Consider the following 25,912-nt stretch of genomic DNA (forward strand, 5'->3'; position numbering starts at 1 on the left):
TGAATTGCATCCGAAGAACACCATACCCACTGTGAAGCAATGGGGTGGAAACATCATGCTTTGGGGCTGTTTTTCTGCAAAGGGACCAGGACGACTGATCTGTATAAAGCAGGGGTGTCCAAACTTTTTGCAAAGGGGGCCAGATTTGGTGTGGTAAAAATGTGGGGGGCCGACCTTGGCTGATGTCCTTTACGTAGAACAATATATTTAAGCAAATTTTAGCAAGCCATTCTGTGTGTCACATTTGCTTTATTATTATTTTTTAATTAATAATTTCAACAATTATGCAACTAGCCTTTGTGGCGTTCTCTTTCGACTCTCGGGCTCTTGCAAAATACTGCTACTGTGAAATTAAACTAGCATCAAGTTGCTTCAATTTCTCGCTGCGTATCTTTCCTGTAATCTTGTCGTACAGTACATGTCAGCGTGTCTTGTTTGGTCATATCGCCTCACAATGAACTCTTTAAAAACAGCAACTGTCTCTTTACAAATGAGGCAGACACAGTTGCGTATTTTAGTGAAAAAATAGTCCAATTTCCACCTATCCTTGAAGTGTCTGCCGTCGCAGTCAACTTTTTTTTTTTGTTGCTTGTCGCCATTTTAGAAAATTGGAAGTAAAGGGTCACACGGGGTAATGTTGCTTAGAGTGCTGCTGCCTTTTAGTGGGTAAATGAGAAGCAGCATTTAGTGTGTAATATATGCTGGTAGCAGTACTGCTGACCAATTTATTAAGTCTGTGTGCGGGCTAGACGTTATTAATTTTATGACGGAGGCTGGGGCCCGGATGAAATTTGACGACGGGCCGCATTTGGCACCCGGGCCGGACTTTGGACATGTCTGGTATAAAGGAAACAATGAATAGGCCATGTATCGAGAAATTTTGAGTGAAAATCTCCTTCCATCAGCAAGGGGTTTGAAGATGAGATGTGGCCGGGTCTTTCAGCATGACAATGATCCCAAACAGACAGCCAGGGCAATGGAGTGGCTTCGTAAGAAGGATTTCAAGGTCCTGGAGTGGCCTAGCCAGTCTCCAGATCTCAACCCCATAGAAAATCTGTGGAGGGAGTTGAAAGTCCATGTTGCCCAACGACAGCCCCAAAACATCAGTGCTCTAGAGGAGATCTGCATGGAAGAATGGGCCAAAATACCAGCAACAGTGTGTGAAAAGCTTGCGAAGAGTTACTGAAAACGTTTGGCCTCCATTACTGCCAACAAAGGGTACATAACAAAGTATTGAGATGAACTTTTGGTATTGACCAAATACTTATTTTCACTATGATTTGCAAATAAATTCTTTAATTATCAAACAATGTGATTTTCTAGTTTTTTTCCCACATTGTATTATAATATCAAAAATTAATTACAAATCTATATTTCTTTGTAAATATAAAAAAATATATATTTTGTTGATTTATTTTGGCACTCTTGGTCTTGCATAGAGAGTTTGTCCTTATTAGCAAAGAATACAGACAACAAACTGGTGCCCCATTGAGGTCACGTTTACATTTATTTGTCTTTTGTTTCAGTACAATTTAAACAGAAGAAACGAACAAACAAACACCACGACATCATGCCCACTTTTTGTGGCTCTAGCCAGCATAGGGAAACTTGAGCAGCACCGCTTCCCCGGCGCCCAGACGCAGCTTGGCGGGTTCCACGTGGGCGCCTGCCTTGAGGGTGCCGCCGGTGGCGACAACCACTTCGGCCAGCGGCGGGAGGCCCCGGCTGCCCAGGGGCCCAGCCTCCTCTGACTCCCAGTTGAAGGCGGCCAGGAAACGAGCGTTGCGGTCCCACGAGCGCACGAACACCAGCGATTTGGACGAGTTGGCGATGACATCAAAATCGCCGAAGAGCAGGGAGCGCTCTTTTGCGCGTAGGTCACTCAGACTGCGGACCAACAGACGAGAAGAAGCACGGCGGGCCATGGCTTCCTGCGAAGATGGGTCAGCATTGTTAATTTATTGGCTGCAATCGACGGTCACAGGCGTCCAATTCGAAATTGTCAAGTCTCATGACAATATTCAATTAATCGTTTTAAATATTGTAAATTATTGCATCAGAAAATTAAACTTGTCAAGTTAAAACTACGGCTGGGCGAGTTAACGTACTGTATATATTAGGGGTGTCAAATGATTAAAGTTGCACCGATACCGATACCAGTATTGGCAGGGGGCACCGATCCGGCCCGAATTGGTGGTATCGGTATCGACGAGTACCAACATTTAGGGCGCCGATACTATCTACTAGCGTCACTTGAGGGCAAATGAACTGTCTTACCCACGTGAGCTCACTTCCCAAATCCCGATGCATGACATCTGTATGTTTTTGTCCCGAATTTACCAAACGAAAATATCATCTTCGTCTTCAATATTCAGGATGTTCACTACAATGCATGTCCGTGATGTTACGCTGCTTTTCCTTTATGGGATTCACAAACGATTAGCATGCGTAAGCTAACGCCCGCTATTCGTGCGCCGATGGGATCAGAAAGGTTAAGACCGTGAGAGACTAAGCAAACTCATGGTTTCATGATGAACAATGAGTGGCAAATTAAGAGCGCCGTACTTTAAACTCGTCCTGTTTATGAAAGTCGATTCTCATATGCTGGTGCTGTGCAGTAATGAGCAGAAGTGACTTCTGTGGGCAGAAAACACTCAAGCGGCGCAGCGCACACACTAGATATCATCAGATAGCGACCTAGATATCCTATGTTTGATCCCATGCTAACTCTTGCGCGCACACACTAGATATCATCAAATAGCAACCGAGATTTGATACATTAGATCCCATGCCATTAGCTGCGTGAACCCAGAGTGACGCCATATTGTCCATTGATGAATTAGAAACCGCCATGACTGAATGGAAGTTAAGCAGGCCAAATCAATCCATACCAGTGACTATAGATAATGCTGCAAATACTGTTAATTCAGCACATGTTACAGATGGACTCGGACCACAAATAGGATGTTTTGCTTATATGGTAAATATAGCTGCTAAGAGAGCTGCAGCAATCAACAGTGTGCCCCACTTTACAAACAGTAAAGATTGTTCTCAGCACTTATATACAAAATTTCTTCAGATCAGTAAGAAGTGGGCACATAAATATTATGCACTAAAATGCTTGATTATATGATGGCACTGTTATTTTTGCTTGTTACCAAAAAATAAATAAATAAATAAATAAATAAATAAATAATAACAGTTGTATTCTCTGTTTCAGAGCATTAAATGTATTGAATTGTATCGAAAATCGTACCGAACCGTGACTTAACTGTACCGTTGCATCCCTTATACATATATATATACATATATATATATATACATATATATATATGTGTGTGTATGTATATATATATATGTATATATATATATGTATGTGTATATATTACATATATACGTATATATATGTGTGTGTGTGTGTGTGTATATATATATATATATATATATATATATATATATATGTTTTTTTTTTTTTTGCAAACAGTGGTATCGGAATGGTATCGGTATCGGCCGATACTGCACAGCCAGGTATCTGTATCGGTATCGGGCCCAAAAAATGGTATCGGTGCAACACTACAAATGATTAAAATTTTTAATCGAGTTAATTATAGCTTAAAAATTAATTAATCGTAATTAATCGCAATTAATCGCAATTCAAACCATCTATAAAATATGCCATATTTTTCTGTAAATTATTGCTGGAATGGAAAGATGAAATACAAGATGGATATATACATTCAACATAAGGTACATAAGTACTGTATTTGTTTATTATAACAATAAATCAACAAGCTGGCATTACCATTATTAACATTATGTTAAAGCGATCCAGGGATAGAAAGACTTGTAGTTCTTAAAAGATAAATGTTAGTACTAGTTATAGAAATTTTATATTAAAACCCCTCGTAATGTTTTCGTTTTAATAAAATTTATAAAATCAATCAAAAAATAAACTAATAGCCTGCCATTGTTAATGCCAATAATTACTAACACCAATGCTCATGAGTAAATCTAAATAGATTAATGTCATGAATATGACACTACATTTAAAATAAAAAAAAAACTGAATACTATACTTTTCCATTCATTATTATACAGAATGCAATTACTCGCATTTAAAGCAACACTAGGTAACTAGGTAAGTTTTGGTCGATCTTGGCGACCAAAAATAACAAATAACTGACAAACTGCACAAAAATTGTTGAAATCAACTCCACAGACTAATTAACCCCCGCTAACTCGAACATTAAGCTTAATGTAAAAAATTCTGAACTTTAAGGAAGACTGCGTTTCCCATAAGGACCAGCGCACAGTGTCGTAAAATCTTGATTTCCCGGTTGCCTGCAGACGGATTGAACGACATTTGTATCCAGCAGATGTGTGAGGGATGAAAAGTAACAAGGTAATGAATCCAGTGGCTAAACAATAGCATATGACGATGTTTAAAAAAGAAATGTTTGATTTTGTATCGTATTCCCCCAAAGGCCCTCTGCACCCCCCTCCGCAAGCAGTGAAGCGGAAGTACCTCGGAAACTTGTCTATAAACGTTTTACACATATAGGCGGAATTTGACTTTTGGGGGTGGGGCACAATATGTTGATGACCCCGATACGCAGTGTCAGCAATAAAATTAACTTACAAGAATATTAATATTAATAAGTTGAAAATAAGCGTTTTTTTGTTTCCCATCATTCTTGATGGGAATTCCAAATCAAGCCGCTTAGGACAGCGATACTTTTCACCAAGATCATCATCCAGTGAATATGGTATGACTGCCGGTGTCGTGCCAATTTAGTTACCCCCGTCAAAAATTGTATCCCCTGGGCAGAGCCGCTGCGCTGCACTGATTTGCTTGATTTCCCTGTTTTGGTGATGTATTTATCTATGAGGTTTTAAAACTTGGCCCATCCATCAAAAAAAAAAAAAAACTTTTTTTTTTCTGTCGTATAACGTAACATATGTACTGAATGTAAAAAAAAGGCAATGTTTTAATGTTTTACTCGTAGGATGACCTATAACTGTTATTACTGTAATTCAAGTCCTGTATGGAGTTTCTCCAGTTTAATAAACGTCGATGTCCAAAATATATAACTGTGGTTCTATTCCGGCTTCAATTAATTGTTTCTTTCTTTATTTATGTTCCCTTAAGTCGACATAACTCATAACTAATGTTTGTGTGTGTGCTCTCGCGGTCAGGGGATACAATTTTTGACGGGGGTAACTACATTGGCAAAACACCGGTGGTGGCTCAGTTATACAAATAAGTGGGGCAAACTGAAACTCTGCTAACCCTTTTGGCGGTTCTCTCTGGCATTTCATGGTCCACATTTTCAATTCTTGGTTTTTGCTCAGTAGTTGTTGTCGCTTTTGAAAGCTTAAGTTTGAAAAAATTATGTATATCCATCTTGCTATCCATCTAAGGTGCTAGTCACGTGATATGTTCGAAAAATAATTTTGACCCATTACTAAAAATATCTTTTTTTGTTAATTTCATTCTTTTTTGTTGTATTGCTTTACAACTTTTATAGACAATATTTTACAGGAAAACTCTTAATGTTAAAATATTATTTCGGAAAGTCAATTACATGCAATGACACATTTCAGCCACCAAGGGGGGCCTGGCACCCCCCAGCCCCCCTTAAACTCTGCGTATGGTTTTACATTAAAAAAAAAGATGTCCCTTTTGTTTTCTTTTTTTCTAAAGTGATATACAAATATCTCAATAATCGTCTTCAAGTGTAGTATCAGGATTAATCTAGGGCTGCAGCTATCGATTATTTTAGTAGTCGATTAATCGATGAATTAGTTAGTTCGAATAATCGAGTAATCGGATAAGAAACATGAAAAATTAATGAGCTGAGCTACAAATGGTATAAAAAAATAAAATTAATAAGGATCCATGTACAACAAAAGAAAAACTTACATAGCAAAATTCCGCTAGCTTAAATGCTATAAAATGCTAACTTTTTTTTTTTTTTTTTTTTTTACAATGCTCCTAACAAATGGTTCAAACATATATTCCCACAAAAAACGGCTAAATATACCTATAAACTTAATTACGAATGCATTAAAAAACAAGCGCTCAAACAAAAACTTATCTTATGTTGGTCTGAACAGGGAGCAGTTGGATTGAGCCATGTGAAATGAGGCAAACCAAAGTTTAGTGTATCCACCATAATCAATAAAATGAAATGCAAACACTTTCAAACTAAACCTTAACAATGCCACTATAATTAAACGAATACTCAAAGCAACAAAATTTAATTTAAATATTTTTTTTCTAATCGAAATTGAATAATCGTTGCAGCACTAAATTAATCTGGATCGCATCGAATCGTGACCTGTGAATTGTCAAAACTAGTTGTATCGCCAGATATGAGGAAATACACACCCCTAGTATATACAGTTATGTTTAATGTAAATTCTGATTTCAAGGGGTTAATTAATACCATTTCCACCCATGATTTGAGATGCGTTTTGACATGCAAGTGCAGTCCAGGAAAAATTTTAACTCATATCTCAAGGCACTACTCTATTTTTACCTTCAAGGTGCCGTTAAGCTTCTCCTCCTCTTTCTGCGCCGGGTCGTCCCATATCATCTTTGGAAACTTGTTGTCCTTCAAAGTCCACAGAAAACAAAAAAACTGAGTGAACAGCACCTCCTTGTGGCCGCATAAGGAACCACGCTTACGTCATCCGTCAGCCCGATCTCGTCGCCGTACTCCAGCACGGGCGTCCCAGGCAGCGTGAAGAGCAACACCTGGTAAAGCGGCACCAAATCTGGTTTCACAAGCGAGGCCATGTGACCTTGACTCCGCCCGCCCAGGTTCCAGGCCAACCCGATCGGCCCGTTAGCGGAGTACAACTCCAGGACGGATTGGACCAGCGTCTCCATGTCGTCATCCAGGAGGACCTCAGACGTCAGGAGGTCCACGCCGGTGGACGCCAGAACGGCAGAGACACCCGCAGCCGAACGGCGCTCACTCACGCCCATCAGGAGTCTGCGGGGAGGAAGTCGGTGTTTTAATATCAAAATAACAGACATGCCTATGCAAAACACACAGCGTTATCATTGCCTCTTTAATAAAAGGGAGTACCACTATTTGCCGGAAAAAACAGAAGGAAGTGACCCAAAATCAACAGGAAGTAACCAATGAACAGGAAGTGACCCAGAAATGCCAAGAAAACAACAGGACATGATCCAAAATATAAAGGAAGTGACCTAAGAATGCCTCAAAACTCTAACTCTCTAACTCCAAACTCTAACCCTACTCTTAAAATTAACAAGGAAGTAACCCAAAAATCTATAGAAAGTGACCCATAAGTGCCTCAAAACCCAGACTTTGGAATGCCACAAAATGTAAAGGAAATGACCCAAAATTAACAAGGAAGTGACTCTAAATTTGCAGGAACTGACCCATGAATTCCCCAGAAATATATCGGAAATGACCCCAAAATTTAAAGGTGAGTCAAAATGTATTGGAAGTGCCCATAAATGCCCCAAAATCAGTTGTAAGTGACCAATGAAAAGAAACCTTGAAATGCCATAAAATCAAAAGGGAAATGATCCAAAATGTGCAGGAATGAGTCCGGAATGTCCCAATATGTACAACAAGTGACCCAAAATCAAAAGGAAATCTTCCGACCTCCTCGCAGGTTGTTCGTTGGTCCCATTTCTGACAATGGCCCGGATGTCCTCCCACAGCGACGGCACGACGGCGGCCGCGTACTCCACGTCCGCTAGCTGAACGCCGTCCACGCCCTCGCTGAACCAGAACACTAACGCAGACTGAGGGCAAAGATGATCAGGGATGAACGGGATCCCCCTGCCGGCAGGGGGGGTCCCCATCTGACAACGCTCACCTTCAGTTTCTCGGCCACCGCTGTCACGCTGGCGTTGGAGTACCAGAACCTGCTAGAGCCGAGGTAGTTCGGTGTCAGGTCCAAAACAACAGACATCCCTACACAGAACACAAAGTGTCATCATTACCCGAAATTAACAGTAAGTGGCCCAAAATATACAGGAAGTGTCCCGTAAATGCCCCAAAATCAATAGGAAGTGATCCCGAAATAAACAGGAAATGACCTCGAAATGACCCAAAACCAACAAGAAGTGATATGTGGACAGGAATTGACCCATAAATATAAAAAAATCAACAGGAAGTCACCCAAAATATACAGGAAATTACTCAGAAAGTCAAAAGGAAGTGACCAATCAGAAGGAAGTGACCTCAGAATGGCCCATAATGTACAGGACGTGACCATAGAGTGTCACATAAGTGCGCCAAACCAATAGGAAGTGACACAAAATCAACAGGAAATGACCCAAAAGTACCCTAAAATGAACAAGGAAGTGACCCAAAATTAACTCATTGCCTACATTGACATGATAATTCATTTAAACTGGATGGAACAGCTGTGAATATTCATGTTTTAGTGCCACCAACGGCACTGGATGTCCAATGGAAAATGCAGCTCTGGCGTGTACACTCACCCTTCCTGTGTGCGACTACCAGAAGATCCTTTAACTGCTCCAGACTTCCAGCTTCAGGAGCAATCTCCTGAAAGCTCAGCGCTGTGGCGTCATCGGGCGGGGCCACGTGGACCGGCCCCAGGACCAAACCTTTAAACTTCAGCTGGTACAAGGCGTCCACCTTTTGCCGCACACCTGACACACGCAACAACAACATCAACAACAACCTAGCGTCCACCTTTATTATTTATTTACAGTTGTGTTTAAAATTATTCAACCCCTATAGTGGATAAGTGTTTTTACAAGTTTGACATTCATTTTTCATCTTGTTTATAATCGCATAATATAATGACGTGTCAAATAGACAAATACAACTGAAAAAAACAAAAATATTTTTGGGAATATTCCAATGAATGGCCTTTCTGTGTTTATCTCATTGACAAAATTATTCAACCACCCAAGTCCACCACTCTTAAGAATAAAGGTTCAGAGAGGAGGTCATTTCACTTCATAAGCAAGGATATGGATATAAAAAGATAGCAAAAGGACTAAAAATTTCAAGAGACACAATTGGGGACACAGTCCCACAAGTTTAAAGCTAAAGGCACAGTGGAAACGCTACCTGGGCGTGGTAGAAAGAGGTTACTGTCTGCAACTGCTGTGCGATACCTGAAGCAAAAAGTGGACAAAAATCCCCGGGTGACAGCTGAGGAACTACGACAGGACATGTCATAGGAAGGTATTGAGGTTTCATCCCAGACAATAAAACGCACACTGCGAAATGATGGCTTCCATCCCAGGTGCAACCCCCTGCTGACTCCAAAGCACAAGAAGTATGCCAAAAACCATGTGGACAAACCACAAAGGTTTTGGGATACTGTTTTCTGGAGTAATGAGACCAAACCGGAACTTTTTGGGCCAATCGATCAAAGGTTCGTGTGAAGGAGAAAGAATGAGGTCTATAAAGAAAAGAACACCCTATCTACTGTGAAGCACAGTGGGTGTGTGTGTGTGTGTGGGGGGGGGGGCATGCTCTGGGGTTGTTTTGCGTCTTTAGGTACAGGGAATCGTCAGCGTGCGCAAGGTATTATCAATTCAGTTAAACACCAGGAGACCTTGGATGCAAATGTCATGCAGTCATTGACAAACCTGAGGCTTGGGTGAGGTTGGACCTTCCATCAGGACAATGATCATAAGCATACATCAAAATCTACCACGTCTCGGTTGCAAAAGAAGTGTTGGACGATTCTAGAGTGGCCATCACAATCACCAGTCTTAAATACCATTGAAAATCTCTGGTGGTACTTGAATATGGCAGTTGAAGCACGCAAGCCCAAAAATGTTAATGAACTGGAGGCCTTGCCAATGATGAATGGGCAAAGATACCTGTGGATCACTGCTAGAAACTTGTGTTAAGCTGTGCTTCACGTAAAGGATGTTATTGTTGCAAAGGACGTTGCAAAAAGTACTGAAGTTTACATCCTTAAGGGGTTGAAAAATTTTGTCAATGAAGTAATCACAGAAAGGCCACAAATTGGAATTCTCCAAAAAATACTTATTTCAGTTGTATTTGTCTATTTGACATGTCATTATTTAATGTGATTATAGACCAGATGAAAAATAAATGTCAAACTTGTAAAAACACTAACAGTGGGGCAAATAAGTATTTAGTCAACCACCAATTGTGCAAGTTCTCCTACTTGAAAAGATTAGAGAAACCTGTAATTGTCAACATGGGTAAACCTCAACCATGAGAGACAGAATGTGGGAAAAAAAACAGAAAATCACATTGTTTGATTTTTAAAGAATTTATTTCCAAATTAGAGTGGAAAATAAGTATTTGGTCACAAGCAAGATTTCTGGCTGTCAAAGAGGTCTTACTTCATCTAACGAGGTCTAACGAGGCTCCACTCGTTACCTGTATTAATGGCACCTGTTTTAACTCATTATCAGTATAAAAGACACCTGTCCACAATCTCAGTCAGTCACACTCCAAACTCCACTATGGACGAGACCAAAGAGCTGTCGAAGGACACCAGAGACAAAATTGTAGACCTGCACCAGGCTGGGAAGACTGAATCTGCAATAGGTAAAACGCTTGATGTAAAGAAATCAACTGTGGGAGCAATTATTAGAAAATGGAAGACATACAAGACCACTGATAATCTCCCTCGATCTGGGGCTCCATGCAAGATCTCACCCCGTGGCGTCAAAATGATAACAAGAACGGTGAGCAAAAATCCCAGAACCACACGGGGAGACCTATTGAATGACCTACAGAGAGCTGGGACCACAGTAACAAAGGCTACTATCAGTAACACAATGCACCGCCAGGGACTCAAATCCTGCACTGCCAGAGGTGTACCCCTGTTGAAGAAAGTACACGTCCAGGCCCATCTGCGGTTCGCTAAAGAGCATTTGGATGATCCTGAAGAGGACTGGGAGAATGTGTTATGGTCAGATGAAACCAAAATAAAACTTTTTGGTAGAAACACAGGTTCTCGTGTTTGGAGGAGAAATAATACTGAATTGCATCCGAAGAACACCATACCCACTGTGAAGTGGGGGGGGAAACATTATGCTTTGGGGCTGTTTTTCTGCAAAGGGACCAGGACGACTGATCTCTGTCAAGGAAAGAATGAATGGGGCCATGTATCGAGAGATACATCAGCAAGGGCATTGAAGATGAGACGTGGCTGAGTCTTTCAGCATGACAGTGATCCCAAACACACAGCCAGCCAACAAAGGAGTGGATTCGTAAGAAGCATTTCAAGGTCCTGGAGTGGCCTAGCCCATAGAAAATCTGTGGAGGGAGTTGAAAGTCCGTGTTGCCCAACGACAGCCCCAAAACATCACTGCTCTAGAGGAGATCTGCATGGAGGTATGGGCCAAAATACCAGCAACTGTGTGTGAAATCTTGTGAAGAGTTACAGAAAACGTTTGGCCTCCGTTACTGCCAACAAAGGGTACATAACAAAGTGTTAAGATGAACTTTTGGTATTGACCAAATACGTATTTTCCACCATGATTTGCAAATAAATTCTTTAAAAATCAAACAATGTGATTTCCTGTTTTTTTTCCCACATTCTGTCTCTCATGGTTGAGGTTTACCCACGTTGACAATTACAGGCCTCTCTAATATTTTCAAGTGGGAGAACTTGCACAATTAGTGGTTGACTAAATACTGTACTTATTTGCCCCACTATAAATGAGTTGCCGAAAGGTGGCGTCATATCTCATTTTGAATACTGCACCAGGAGCGCCCGCTATCGGTTGAACGGCTCTCGTGGGTCAGCGCGTCCGCCATATTGGATGTGGAAGCTCGAGCAAATACACAAACGCACATATCTCCTATCCACCCTCACCTGCGATGTCTCCTGAGTAGGTGAAGGCCTGCACGCTGGGGATGCGGTAGAGCGCCCCTTTGTTCCACCAGTGGGTGACAGGCAATTCTCGGCAGCGTGGCGCTTGTGCGATGAGCAGCGCGGCGCCTCCGAGCATGCCAAGCCAGCCCAGCCAGAACAAAACCAGCAAAGCCCAACGGGTACGCACCCACCTGCACAAAACAAGTAAAAATAAAACGTTAAAGCTGCTAAATGAGAATTATGGGGCGCCGTTTGTAAAGCGGCACGTACTGAAGATTACAGCAACATTTTGTCACATTTAGCACCACACAGTGTTTAAAATGTGGTGTTTAAAAGTAGTGTTTGCACATGTACTCGTAGTACATGGCCTTGGCATTTCTGTCATGTCCTTGTGTTATTGACGGGACAATAAGAAGGAGCGTGGTGAATTGTTCCGGTTTTTTTTTCTTTTCTTTTTTTCTTGTAACTAAAGCAATTCTCGACTCATGAATCACATATCTGTCAACCTTGGCCCAGAGTAGCCCTTATAAAACATTGTTTTCTTCCGTAAAACGTATAACCCAAGTGGGGGTGGTGCTAGCGTAGCATAGCTTGTGGAGTGTTTTCCCGTATATTTACTGTATTCGAGGCCGAGGGGTGTCAAACCGGTGTTCTGCCAAAATGTTCTACATCGGCAAAACGTGCTACAAGAGGTGAATTTGACACCCAAAATACTACCGTGCACTTTCAACTTGTTTTGTTTAGATGCATACAGAGAGAACGTACTAAAAAATGCCTTAAAATACTTAAATGCAGTTATATCAAATAAGGGTGGTTTAAATACGTTGCGTGACTAATGTGGTCAACAGATCAACACTCTGCTTCAATGTTACTACAAGAAAACACAATGCTTAAAAGTATGAGGGAAACATGTGCAAAATGTATTTTGAGGCAATGAAAGGGTAATAAAAGACTCAATAAAAACAAAAATAGTCAGTACTCGTTGCTTTTAACTGATGGGCGCATGCATGTGCATGCGTGCGCATGCAAGCGCACTGGGCATTGTGTAGGGCGTATTGCCGGAATTGCAGAACACCAGTCTTTAAAGGGCCACAGTAGGTGCTGGATTTCCTTCTAACCAAACGAGATTAATCCCTTTACACCAATCTGGTGTTTTACAAGTGCAATCAGTTGATTGCAGTCAGGAACTGCTTGTTTTAGCAGAAACCTCACTGGTTGAACTGACTGTGCCGGATCTGTCGGAACAAAGACCAGGACCCACTGCGGAAATTGTGAAAATTCCATACAAAATTCAGGCTGGTGGAAGAAAAATTGCGACTATGGTCATACTCCAAAACCGTAATCTGAATAGCTATCCACTACAGTTTTTTTAATGTCCTAGAAGCCTTTATTAGCAGACCATTAGCAGATATGACATTAAAATGTGATTCAATCGATTAATTAACTACAACTCCTGTAATTAATTAATCAAATTTCATTGCCTGACAGCACTAATATAGAAATAAAAAAGTGTTCCCTCACCCTCCTCTCGGTAGCTCGGGTCCTCTACCAGAGGTCTATGAGCTTGAGGGTCCCTTGCAGTACCTTTGCTATTCCTAAAACTGCACTCTCCTACACGGAGATGTCTGATGTTTCACCAGGTATCTGCTGGAGCCACTTCTCCAGTATGGGGTTCACGGCCCCCAGTGCTCCTATGACCACGAGCACTACTGACGTTTCCACCTTCCGGGCTCTCTGAAGCTCTTCCTTGAGCCCTTGGTATTTCCCTATTTTTTTTTAGCTCCTTTTTCCTGATATTGTCATCGTTGGGGATGGCTACATCAATCACAATGGCTCATCCATGATCCCATTGTCCGGTTGGTTGGCCATGACTATCTTATCAGTTTTTATCCGGAAGTCCCACAGGATCTTAGCCCTCTCATTTTCCACCACCTAGGGAGGTGTTTCCCATTGCGATCTAGGGGTCTCCGGTCCATACTCTGCACGGATGTTTCTGTACACTATACCGGCGACTTGGTTATCGCGGTCCATGTATTATTTTCCTGCCAGTATCTTACACCCTGCTATTATGTGTTGGACTGTTTCAGGGGCCTATTTGCCTAGGATCCTGCCTGTTGTGGTATATCTGGGTGTGATGTTCACAATGTAGTTATTGCATGTATGTTAATGTAGTTGGGTTCCGGTGCCTTTGGGGGGAGCCATCGGAGTTGTTGGGGTTATTGGGAATGCGGAAGCAAGTTAGTCTAAGTAAAGTTGCTGTTGGAAGCAAACGTGTGTGTTTCTTCGGCATCACAAATATAACATTTGGCAGACGAGGATGGCTGATTATGCTCTGCCACCGCCTCCACCTTTTCTCCCCTTCCCGGGGGAGCCGACTGTTCCTTGGGATAGGTGGCTGGCGTCTTTTGAGGACTACCTGCTGGCTTTGGGTCACGCAGGGTTGGAAGATGCGAGAAAGTGCGCGCTGCTGCGGCATTGCCTCGGGCAGGAGGGGCAACGCATCTTCGCAACGCTTCCGTTAGTGGATGACAAGTATGCCACGGCTATAGCTGGCTTAAGAACTCATTTTTGTTCGGGACGGAGCCGGCGTATGTATCGTTTTGAGTTCCGGCGGAGGGCTCAAAAGGCGGGCGAGTCGGTTGCCCAGTACGTCGCGGCTCTGCGTGAGCTGGCAAGACACTGTGATTTCGGCGGCTTGGAGGATGGACTTATCGTGGATCAGCTAATAGAGAAGACACAGTGCTGTCAGCTGAGGGAGAGGCTGTTGTTGGAACCTGACACGATGACGCTCGCTGACACGCTCGCACTCGGAAGGCAGTTGGAGGCGGCGTTGTCGGAAGCCCGCCTGTTTAGCCGCGCAATCCACGAGCTGGTGACGTCATCAGACGCGCCCGTCCAAGCGATAGAGTATGCTGGCGCGGCGGGGTGCAGCCTGGAGGTGCAAAGAGTGGATCGGGCACCAAAGGAGGCTGCGCCTGCATGTTGCACTAATTGTGGTTCATCCAAGCACACGTCTAGGGATAGTGCATGCCCCGCACAGGGCAAACGATGCCATAATTGCAATAAACTGAACCATTTTGCTCGTTGCTGCCGCTCCTCTCCAGCGCGCCTAAATACAGCAGATGTTCCCATTAATGCTGTTCATAGCAGGCAGGCATCGTTCAAACATTGTACATGCAACGTGGGGGGCGCGCCTGTCTCGTTGCTTGTGGATACAGCAGCTAAAGTGTCAATTCTCAACAAATACATGTATGATCGTCTGTTTAGTCATGTGCCGTTAAAAAGGGCGACGTTGCCTCTGTCGGGCTATGGCCATTCTCCAATCTCCATCATGGGCGTAGCGTGCCTTCCTGTCAGGTACGACGTGCGCAGTGTTCCTGCTGCTGAATTCCACATCACGCGGAGGGGTGCGAACATCATGGGCCTAGACCTGCTGCTTGCATTGGGCTTCACCATGACTGACGCAAAAGGCGTGCAGATCCTGAACGTCGCCTCCTCCTGGACTGACTGCTATCCGGAGCTGTTCATAGGACTGGGCCACATGTCCGGGTTTGTGCACCAACCCACCGTTGATCCGTCTGTGCGTCCAGTTATACAGTCGCTGCGTCGCATTCCATTGGCTCTTCGGGACTCAGTGAAGGTGGAGTTACACCGCTTGGTGAAGGAGGACGTCATTGAGCCTGTCAATGCTTCACCATGGGTGTCGAACTTAGTGATTGTGAAAAAAAGAGGGGGCGGATTGCGTCTTTGTGTTGACCTGACGGACGTCAGCAAAGCCATTATCCCGGACAAATACCCTCTGCCCACGGCCGAAGAACTGACCAGGCATTTTCATGGCTCTGCAGTTTTCAGTAAGATGGACTTGCGTAATGGATATCTTCAAGTCCCTCTAGCACCAGTCAGCATGGACCTCACGGCGTTTGTAACCCATGTGGGGGTCTTCAGGTACAAACGCATGGCATTTGGGCTGTCGTCGGCTCCCAGCTGTTTCCAGAAAATAATGTCTCTCATCCTGGCTGACATTCACGGGGTGTCCATCTACCTGGATGACTTTGTGGTGCATGCCCCATCAAGAGAGCTTCATGACACCCGCCTTCGGCAGGTTTTTGAGAGGTTTAAACAGCACGGTGTCACCTTGAACCCCGATAAGTGTACTTTCGGTGTGGCTGAGGTGGAGTTTTTGGGATTCAGGTTGTCCAAAGAAGGCATCGCTCCAATTATGTCGCACACTGATGCGGTGCTCTCGCTGCCAGACCCGCAGTCATCCTCCCAGCTCGCGTCCTTTCTGGGAATGGCAACCTACTACCTGCGGTTCCTGCCTCATTTCTCTGAGTCAACGGCCCCTCTGCGACAGCTCCTGAGGAAAGATGCCGCGTGGCGCTGGACCCCAGCCTGCCGTGAGGCTGTACAAACAATCAAGCAGCAGCTTACGTCCCCTCCTACTTTGACACACTTCAGCCTGACTGCGCCCACTATGGTCACCTGTGACGCATCTGGAGTGGCACTTGGTGCTGTTCTCTCGCAGGTCCACGGAGGAGTTGAGTGTCCTGTAGCCTTTGCCTCCAGAGCCCTCAGCCCGGCTGAGCAGAAGTACTCAGTGGGAGAAAGGGAGGCTCTAGCCTGTTTGTGGGCATGCGAGCGCTGGCATGTTTTTCTGTATGGCAGGAGGTTCACAATCCGCACAGACCACCAAGCACTGACGGCATTGCTGGCGACAAAAGGCTCAGGTCATAAGCCAATGAGACTGCTGAGGTGGTCAGACAGGCTGAACCAGTACATCTTCGACCTGGAGTTTATGCCTGGACGGGCAAATACAGTAGCCGACCTCCTCTCCAGGGCAGTCTCAATCACGAGGGCAACGACTGATCAAACGCCTGAGCTGGAGTGCGAGGAGGACTGGGTCCATGTGTTGCACGGGCCTCTCAGCACGGTGGTCACGCTGGCAGAACTGCAGCAGGCGTCGTATGAGGACGATACCCTCGTGACCCTCCGCCAGTACATTCAGAATGGATGGCCGGATAAGGTAGAAGACCAGCTGTTACCCTTTTACCGGGTCAGGGATGAACTCTCGTGCTGGGGAGAAGTCTGCCTTGCCCGTGGTCACCACACCATTGTTCCACAGAGACTAAGGGGTCGAGTACTGCATATGGCGCATGAGGGCCACCTGGGGGTGGTCAAGGTGAAACAACGTTGCTGTGACACCGTGTGGTGGCCTCAAATCGACACTGATGTGGAGGACCTGGTACGGAACTGCTCATGCTGTCTCCTGAGTGGTAAGACAGGCAAGCCTGCCACGGCACCTCTTAACCCAACACCATGGCCTTCAGCACCATGGGCCATATTCAGATTGACCTTTGTGGGGAGCTGCATGGGGCACCTGCTCATGCACGCTACCTGCTTGTCGTGCATGACCTACATTCTAAGTGGCCCGAAGTGGTGCAGTTGTCCTCTATCACCACGCACGCCATGATCAACAGTCTGGACGTGCTTTTTGGGCGTTGGGGCCTCCCCGCTGCCATCACCTCGGACAACGGGACTCAATTCACGTCGTCGGAGTTCCAGGAGTTCTTGGCACAGCGGTCCATCAAGCATATCAGGTCAGCGCTGTATCACCCAGAGGGTAACGGGGGGGTAGAAAGACTGAACAAAACATTGAAAGAGGGCATTCGAGCCTGCCTAGAAGACGGGCAAATGTTTAATGCTGCTCTAAATCGTACCCTCCTGACTATCCGAGCATCGAGACACTGCACCACGGGAGTTTCACCTGCGCTGCTGATGATAGGGCGAGAGCTGAAGCAACCGTTGGACCGTCTGAGAGCTGTGACTACACGTATACAGGAGGGTCAGGAGCATCGAGAAGTCAGGGCCCATGTCCAAAGTGCACAAGCCCGCATGAAGGGGAGGTTTGTTTGTTGTCACTCATCATACCAAGACCCCGGCATTCTCGGTTGGTGACTGGGTCAGGATCAGGTATGCACACCGTCAAAACAAGCTGAAGTCGTACTGGTCTGAACCTGTTCGGGTGTCAGCGCAATTGGGTCCGGTCACATACCGTCTGGAGAATGGGACTCGTTGGCACTCAAACCGGCTGCACAGAGTCTCACCCCCCACAGTCACCCCTCCAACGTTCTCCCGGGCCGCATCCCTTAATTGGAGGCCGCGTCCAGGAAACCTCCAGGAGGGGACTCTCCCTGCTGCACAGACAGGGGCGGCCCGCCAGCCGACTCATCCTCAGAGAGCAAGGGCCCCGCCGGTCTGGCATGGCGATTATGTTATCGGGACATGAGAGACTTTGGGTGAGGGGGGGGGGGGGGGGGCATTTCATGTTACGGTTAAAGGTTTGTGATTTTGTTTTTTTCTCAAGGGAAGAGGGGGAAAATGTGATGTTCACAATGTAGTTATTGCATGTATGTTAATGTAGTTGGGTTCCGGTGCCTTTGGGGGGAGCCATCGGAGTTGTTGGGGTTATTGGGAATGCGGAAGCAAGTTAGTCTAAGTAAAGTTGTTGTTGGAAGCAAACGTGTGTGTTTCTTCGGCATCACAAATATAACACTGGGCCTCTATTGCTCTGGTGCTCTAGCCCTGCTCCTTTGCTGCCATGATTAGCACCTCTGTGCTGTCTTTTAGTCCAGCCCTCTCTAACCATTTGAAGGACTTGTTCAGATCTGCCACTTCAGTTATCTGACGGTGGTACATCCCATGCAGGTTTTTCCTCCCATGGGGGTTCCTCCGACTTCTTCTTTTCTAGTTTCCAGTGCCTGAGAAATTCGTTAAGTGCTTTGTCTTTTGGGGCCATCTTTGTGATGTATTCGTGGAGCTTGGATGTTTTGTCTTGGATAGTGGTCCTGATGCTCATAAACCTAAGGCCTCTCTCCTTGTGCTTAGCGTATAGCCTCTGGATACTCGATTTGGGGTTGAACCATCCATGCATGGTGAGCAACTTCCGTGTTTTCACATCTGTGGTCTGAACCTTTGGCCTGCTTTTTCTCCCAGCAGGGTATCTGACGACTGGGTGGGGCACAGCTGTTAATTGCTCGGACCTCTTTTTGCCATTGAGCTGACTTCTCAGGACCTTCCTTGCTTGTTGCAGTTGACCATTCCCAAAAGTTTTGACACACCTTTTCTTTCGTGCGTTTTCTTTATTTTCCTGTCAGTGTCTATTTACATGGTAAAATCTCAATGAAGTTAATAAAACTATAAATGACCACATGTGGAATTATTGCCATTCTCATGATGAGCTTAAAGAGGGAGTCAGCTAAAATGGTTTTTGACCTCACTGGTATGCCTTTTCAGGATTGAACAGAGAAATGTATTACTTCATTATCAATGGGGTTGGGACCTTCATTTGTGTTACAATGAATAGGGTGTGCCCAAACTTTTGGCATGTACTGTATATACAGTATATAAATATACATAAATGTTTTTAGAAATAATCATAATCTGCCTCTTCTCCCTCTGACTCCTCCATTCCTTTTTCAGCAGTCTGGTTTAACTAATAGAGAAAGAGGGGCACAGGATGTTTATTACTGACATATTTTATATATTGATTTTAATTCATTTTATTATTTATCAATTATTAGGTGCTGTATGTTTTACTGCCATGACTTTAAAAAAACGTTCTTAACAGTTTAGCTTGAGATAAAATTGGATAAACCATTATTAGTCCCACCGTGTGGAAATGTACACAATATACGTATATAGCTATAAATTTTTAACTTTGTGAAAATAATAGCTATAAACTGTAGCACATGCAAACTGACTTTATAGAAAACTAAAATAACACTGTAGAGTCTAGTCTGCTCATTAATTTCTCTCTTTTTACTAATCACTCTCTTTACACACGTACACATGCTCATGCTTTTCAGCAGCGTTCTCAGCACCTCCCTCATTCATTTCCGTTTTAGTTGTCCGAGGGGTGGGGTGAGTGGAGCAGCGAGATACTAACAAACTAATAAAAAATGGCGCAACGAATGGGCCGCGTGCTACGGCTGAGAAACTATTTTTTAAATATTTTTTAATTAAACAGCGTCAACCGCCCAAAAATGTGTGTTGGCCCACCTGAAAGTGCCCGGTACGCCCGATGTGAACTAATCAAGTCTTCGTACTTACATAAAAGTAACACGGAAAACACAAAAAAGCCTTTAAAGTGTCTCCAAACGTCTATTTGCACTAAGATACTGTTAACACAATGACCCATGATTGACGCCGTTAAGAGCATACGTTTTTTTTTTTTTTTTTTTTTTCAATGACAACAGTCTGAGCTCAGCCACCTTTTATTTTGTTGCTTCCGGTCGCTGGTCATTTCAATTGCATTCTAGCTAAATACACTTTTTAGAGTCAACATTTAGGATTTAGATTTAATATTTAAATTTAGATATAACATTTATATTTAAATACATTATTTAGATTTAACATTTATATTCAAGATTTAGATTTAAATCAAATATTTACTTCTGGATTTCAACATTTAAAGAGCATACGACACCAGAAAAAAAGTCTTAAATGGCATTATTATGTGAATTAGAATCATATTTTGAGACGATTCGACTATATACAACAATTTAGCAAAGCGCAGATGACGAGAAATTAGTCTTTTAATCTGCCGGTTAGCCACGCCTACAATTATAGGGCTTTAGCGTCCCCAACAGGTGGATGACGTCAGCGGTAGACTAGGCTCATCGGTTTTACTATTCAGCCCATTGAGGGGGAATTGTTCAGAACGAGGAAAACGAGACAAAGAGAGCTGCAAAATGTCATTGTTTCAGTCTCTCTACTCCCAATATTTTTACAGGATATTCTTTTTATCCAAGTATTTTCCCCAATAGCTATATAAATGGCTTGAGAAGGACCAGTCAGCCCGTCGAGGGGGAACTATTCACAATGAGGAAAACGCGACGAAGAGAGCGGCAAAATGTCATTGTTTCTGTCTCTTTACTTCAATATTTTTACAGGATATTCTTTTTATCCAAGTATTTTTCCCCAATAGCTATATAAATGGCTTGAGAAGGACCAGTCAGCCCGTCGAGGGGGAACTATTCACAATGAGGAAAACGCGACGAAGAGAGCGGCAAAATGTCATTGTTTCTGTCTCTTTACTTCAATATTTTTACAGGATATTCTTTTTACCCAAGTACTTTCCCCAATTGCTAAATAAATGGCATGGTCATGACAAATAACTTGTGCTAAATGGAATATAAAATAATAAAAATCCATTTATTCAAGACGACATGGCAAAATTACTCCATAATGGTCAAAACAGTCGACTTTACCTTTACTGTCACACCTGCCGAACGATATTTTATGACGCCTAAATCGGACATATGTCATTTCCCTTCCCCGGCTTCGGAGAATGTAAACAGACCAGAAGGAGTGACAGCTAGCCGACATGCTAACCCGAACCGAGGGATGTTTCAAAGTCTTCGAAGTGGAAAATCACACATAACTAGCCTGGATTATTTGACATGACGACCCGGTTGTCGAGTTTCTTTGCGGATCGGCAAACCGCCCGGCGGAGAGCAATTTACAGTTCGTTCCCTGGAGGAGGGTGGCTGGAATTGTTGTGTAGCTAACGTGCTAACAGCTAACTGCTAATGAGCGTGAGGATAGCTTTTTACATGCCTATCAATGATCAAACGTAAGTAGTCCTTTATTTAAAGGAATTTTATAGTGTTTACTTTGTAATCACTGTATTCGTATTTGACATAATACAAAACAAGATGTTTACTCACTTCCTTGTAAGTCCAATGGTCCCACAGTAAATATCCACGGTGAATGGGAACCTTTTGAAACTCCAAAAAGGCGCATACGCCTCTCCCGCATACAGAATGATTTTTCTGCAGCCGTTTGGCTGGCGTGATGCAAAAAATATAAGTATTAATCCGCAAAATCAGCTGAATCCTTCGTCCTCATACACAACAGTACACTGTAGCGTGAAGAGGACGTCTTCTACCGTACACGTCACAGCGCCCTCCTGCTCAATGCGAGACCGAAGCCGGAAGTCACTCATTTTCCTGGCGCGGGATTAAAAAAACTAAATAAATATAGCGATCGCTTCCACACACATCCAAGCGGTCCATATCATTCAGGAGCATAAAATACCGCGTGTATTATGAAATAAACATGCTTTTTCGTGTCACAAGCACTTTAAGGCAACACTAGGTAGCTTTTGAACCTTTGTAAAAAATTTCAAAACATTTGTGATAATATGTCAACTGACAACTAGTTGAATGACACCTTTTTTATATCTTGAGGGGGTCTGTATCGCTTTCACCGGCACTAATTAACTTTGAGGAGGATGGCAGAAACCCTGCCACACCCAAAAAACTACAAATGTGTTGACTGCTTTACAGCATACGTCACTTCCTCCTTACCCCTATATTCATTATAAACATGGAAGTCGATGCAAAAGCTTTCGCGCGAATTCTGCAAAGATAGCAGAGCAACAAAATAGACAAAAGTTTTGTCTGAGGAGGAAAAAAGGCTGGCTTTCTCTCGCTGGTGTGATGCCAGCCCCCAAGACAAAAAGAACTCGCCAGCGCTGCCAAGTTTGGGTGGGGTGGCCACAAGGTTGCTAACCGTCATATGCTATTATTTAGCCACAACTGGATTCATTACCTTATTACTATTCATCCTTCACACAGCTTCTTTGGAGTGTCCTGTTCGCCCATCTTAACATGTGAACTGCTAGCGTATGATTATGTACTGTATTTTGATGTGCGAATAAACTGAAACTGAACTGAAAACAAGTTAAATCCATCTGCAGGCGACCGGGCGATTGATTTTGATTGATGATTTTACAACACTTTGCGGGTGTGCGCTGGTCCTCATGAAAACACAGTGCTGGTCTTTATGGGAAACGCGGTCTTAAGAAACAACACTACTGCTTTTGTCCACCGGCGTCGCTAAAATCCACCAAAACTTAAAAATTACCAAGTGTTTCTTTAAGTGTAACAATTATTATTTGGACATAAATATTTCAGTTGCTAAATATTGTTGTAAATGTGCATTTAAGAATGACTCTAAATTTTTCACACATTTTAAACACTATGTGGCGCTCAATGTAATAGAATGTTGCGGTAATCTTCAATATGTGCTGCTTTACGAACATGCTCCATAGAGAATATCGAAGAACACCTATTCCACTGCATTTGTTTACTTTATGTCCTAATACTCTCCAATAACTGGTGTTACGGCGCTATGGTGCTAAAGTGACATTACTGCTATCGGGGCCCCGCCGATGATGCGCAAAAGGTACGTTTCTAATTTCGCCCGAACCAAGATGACCGCCAGCTACGCATGCTGCCTTAAAAAATAGAGCGCTGGTCGCTCTTCCTATGACAATGACAAAAGTGTGTGGCGTCCAGTCATTGTTCTGCTGTGAAACGAAATTAGTTTATCACTTGTAGATGTCCAATCCATTTGAAGTGGGAGGCTGGCAGGGACTGAACGTTCGGCAGACAATGAGTAAGCAGCAGATGTTTTGACATTGATAAAAGTATCTTTAAGATACAGTAATTGACTTCCCTTGCATGTCAATACATTGACTTGGATGGAACGTTGAAAGGTATTCTCCTGCTTATGCCATGAATAGTGTACCGCACGAATGCTATTTTGAGACCGTGACGTCACCATCGCAACGTGGAAAAGGGACATTATAGACACGCCCTCGCATACAAACCATATTATTTCTGCTTGTTTTCTCCGATAATCTTTCAAAAAAGAACATGCCGATCAAATACTGCTGCTATGGAACTTGTAGAAACGACTCTAGACATTACGACATATGAAGGATGTTTTCTTCATACGTTTTCCGAAACCAAAAACTCGAAAACAAAAAATGTGAAGGATGGATCAACTTGTGCGGACGTCAAAAGACCAGTTTAACGCCAGCAAGGTGAAGCCATTCACCTTCAAATGCAGTAAACATTTCGTTAGGGGCCATGGTCCTTCAGGGGACGAAGAGGTAAGCCATTTTGATATTTTTAACTTATTTTTTAGCGTGGTGTTTTGCTGTGCTGCTTCTGTCTGACAATGAATGACCAGAAAAACATTAAAATGGTATCTGAATGCCACTGTTACCTTTGCTGTTGTAAAAAAAAAACAACTTTAGTCAGGGGGAAGTGAAAATAAATTATAGAATTAAGATTTGTTTTTAATGAAAAATTAAAAGTGTTCGTTGGCTGTCACTGAGTAGCATTTGCGATCGCTACACATAAATACCTCAAAGAACGGTCAGAGACGTAAGACAACCAGAGGATATAATATATAAGAAAGACAGGGCATATGATGGTAAAGGATAGATTGCTGAAACAGGAGAATGTCATTGGCAGTGGCGTAAGAAAAGGGTGTTGATAAAAAAAGGCTAAGGCTAAGCTTAGGTCGGCTCTGGTCTTTTCCCCCGTCTTTTTCAGCCCTTGACACTCAAACACAAACCATCTCTTTAACTGAACATTTGTATGTTCTTCCACAACTTTACCAGTGAATTTGGCACAAGCGGCATCATTTTCAGACAGAATTGGTAGGCTTAGCTCAGTAAACATCTTGTTCGAACACTATTTCCATTTATTTACAATTGGGGTCAAACGGGAGGTTGACCCGCCTAGCCACAATTGATAACGTCATGAATATTAATGAGCAAAAGTGACGTGTTGCTTGCAGTACACCGTTGCAAACGTCATGGATATTAATGAACAAAAGTGTCGTGGTCCTTGCGGTACGGCATTGAAAAGAGTTAATCACAAGTAGACGTCCAATCCATTTATGGTGGCAGCGTTTGATCATTCGCTGCAATCCCTCCCACTTCAAACGCCTAGTGCCATCAATGAGTTAAGCAGTGCCTGCGCAAGATATAATGGCATGCAGTAATTTAGTACCAAATATTTAAGATCGAAAGATCGCTGGCATTTATTTCATAGGCCCAATGGATTGGAAGTCTACCGCCGTCAAAGAGTGAAAACGATCTGTGAAAAATCTGACCCTGGTGTGCCTGCCACTCGCATCAGCTCCTCCTTGTTGAGCCCTGTGAACTTCTCGTCCTCGTCGTCTTCTAACTTGACTTTCACGCAACCGTTCTTCTCCGACAAAGCGAAACCGGGTTGGTCCCCCCCGGCGGTCATGGGTTGCTTCTCCTGATTCTCATCCTGGACCACCTCGCTGACTTCGGCCTCCGTCGCATCAGCAGCATCCGCAGCTGCAGCCTCCTCACCCCGAGCTCCAGCCAGCTCGGGTGGAGCATCCGGAACTTCCGTGTCCACCGGGTCCGGTTTCGGGTTCTGGTCTTCGTTCTGGTCCATGGTGCTCACCAGAAACGGTTGGTGAAGGAATGAAAGTAGACAATGGTTGTATTCGTTGGTCGCTCGCTGTGCCCGGCTTCGTCTCAGCCGTGCTGCGTTCAGGGTTTCCGGAAACTTGATAATCTTTCATGGCGACGTCATTTCCATCAAACTCCTCTTGAATTTTGACAAATACCTTTCATCTACATTTCTTGGTTAACTCATTGACTGCCACTGGCGGCTACGGACGTAAAAAGGGAGGGGCTCGTAATGAGTTAATGAATGATCATTCATATTTCCGTAGCGCTCTGAAGGCATCAATTTACAGGCTGTACAGCGCTCTGACCATTGATATCACATTAAAACGCTAGATGTCTAGATGTTTTATCCAATGGGTGTGTCGGCGGCCATCTTGAGCCGGGTGAGTCCGACGGTGGGGTATATTTAGTGGATGTAAGGTGAGATATTTTTTTCCCCACAGAGCTAGATTTTTTTTTCTCCCCCGTAGTTCTTAAATGAGACAATAACAATAAAAACAGACAAAGCGCAAAGCTAGTTTAACCCATCCCATAGTACTCTTCAATCTAATAAAATATTTTTGTTAAGATATCCAAACAAACCCATGCCGTCTGAAATACTCGAAAAGTCGAGCGCACCGTTAAGTCCTGTCTGTTGTTGCGTAAGCGCGCGTCTTTTCGTGCCTTTATGGCGTCACCGCCCGGGCTCTTCAGCCTCTTAGCTACCATTGGCTGGCGGCTTGATGGTGGCAACACTCACAGCCAATCGCGGCAAGTATTAGCGGC

The 25,912-nt window shown here is 43.7% G+C and overlaps 1 protein-coding gene across 1 annotated transcript; it reads right to left on the reverse strand.

Annotated features, from left to right (window-relative positions):
• Window positions 1-1,483: 1,483 nt before the first annotated feature.
• Window positions 1,484-25,748, reverse strand: LOC130931249 (4F2 cell-surface antigen heavy chain-like). The gene is made up of 8 exons (XM_057859886.1): window positions 24,814-25,748; window positions 11,839-12,029; window positions 8,495-8,668; window positions 7,864-7,961; window positions 7,647-7,789; window positions 6,692-7,001; window positions 6,543-6,617; window positions 1,484-1,931 (listed from the first exon to the last, which is right to left on the reverse strand). The coding sequence occupies exons 1-8, from the start codon at window positions 25,128-25,130 to the stop codon at window positions 1,590-1,592; spliced, it is 1,650 nt and encodes a 549-aa protein (XP_057715869.1). The 5' UTR covers window positions 25,131-25,748; the 3' UTR covers window positions 1,484-1,589.
• Window positions 25,749-25,912: the final 164 nt, after the last annotated feature.

This window comes from Corythoichthys intestinalis, chromosome 15 (assembly GCF_030265065.1).
Source record: "Corythoichthys intestinalis isolate RoL2023-P3 chromosome 15, ASM3026506v1, whole genome shotgun sequence".
NCBI lineage: Eukaryota > Metazoa > Chordata > Actinopteri > Syngnathiformes > Syngnathidae > Corythoichthys > Corythoichthys intestinalis.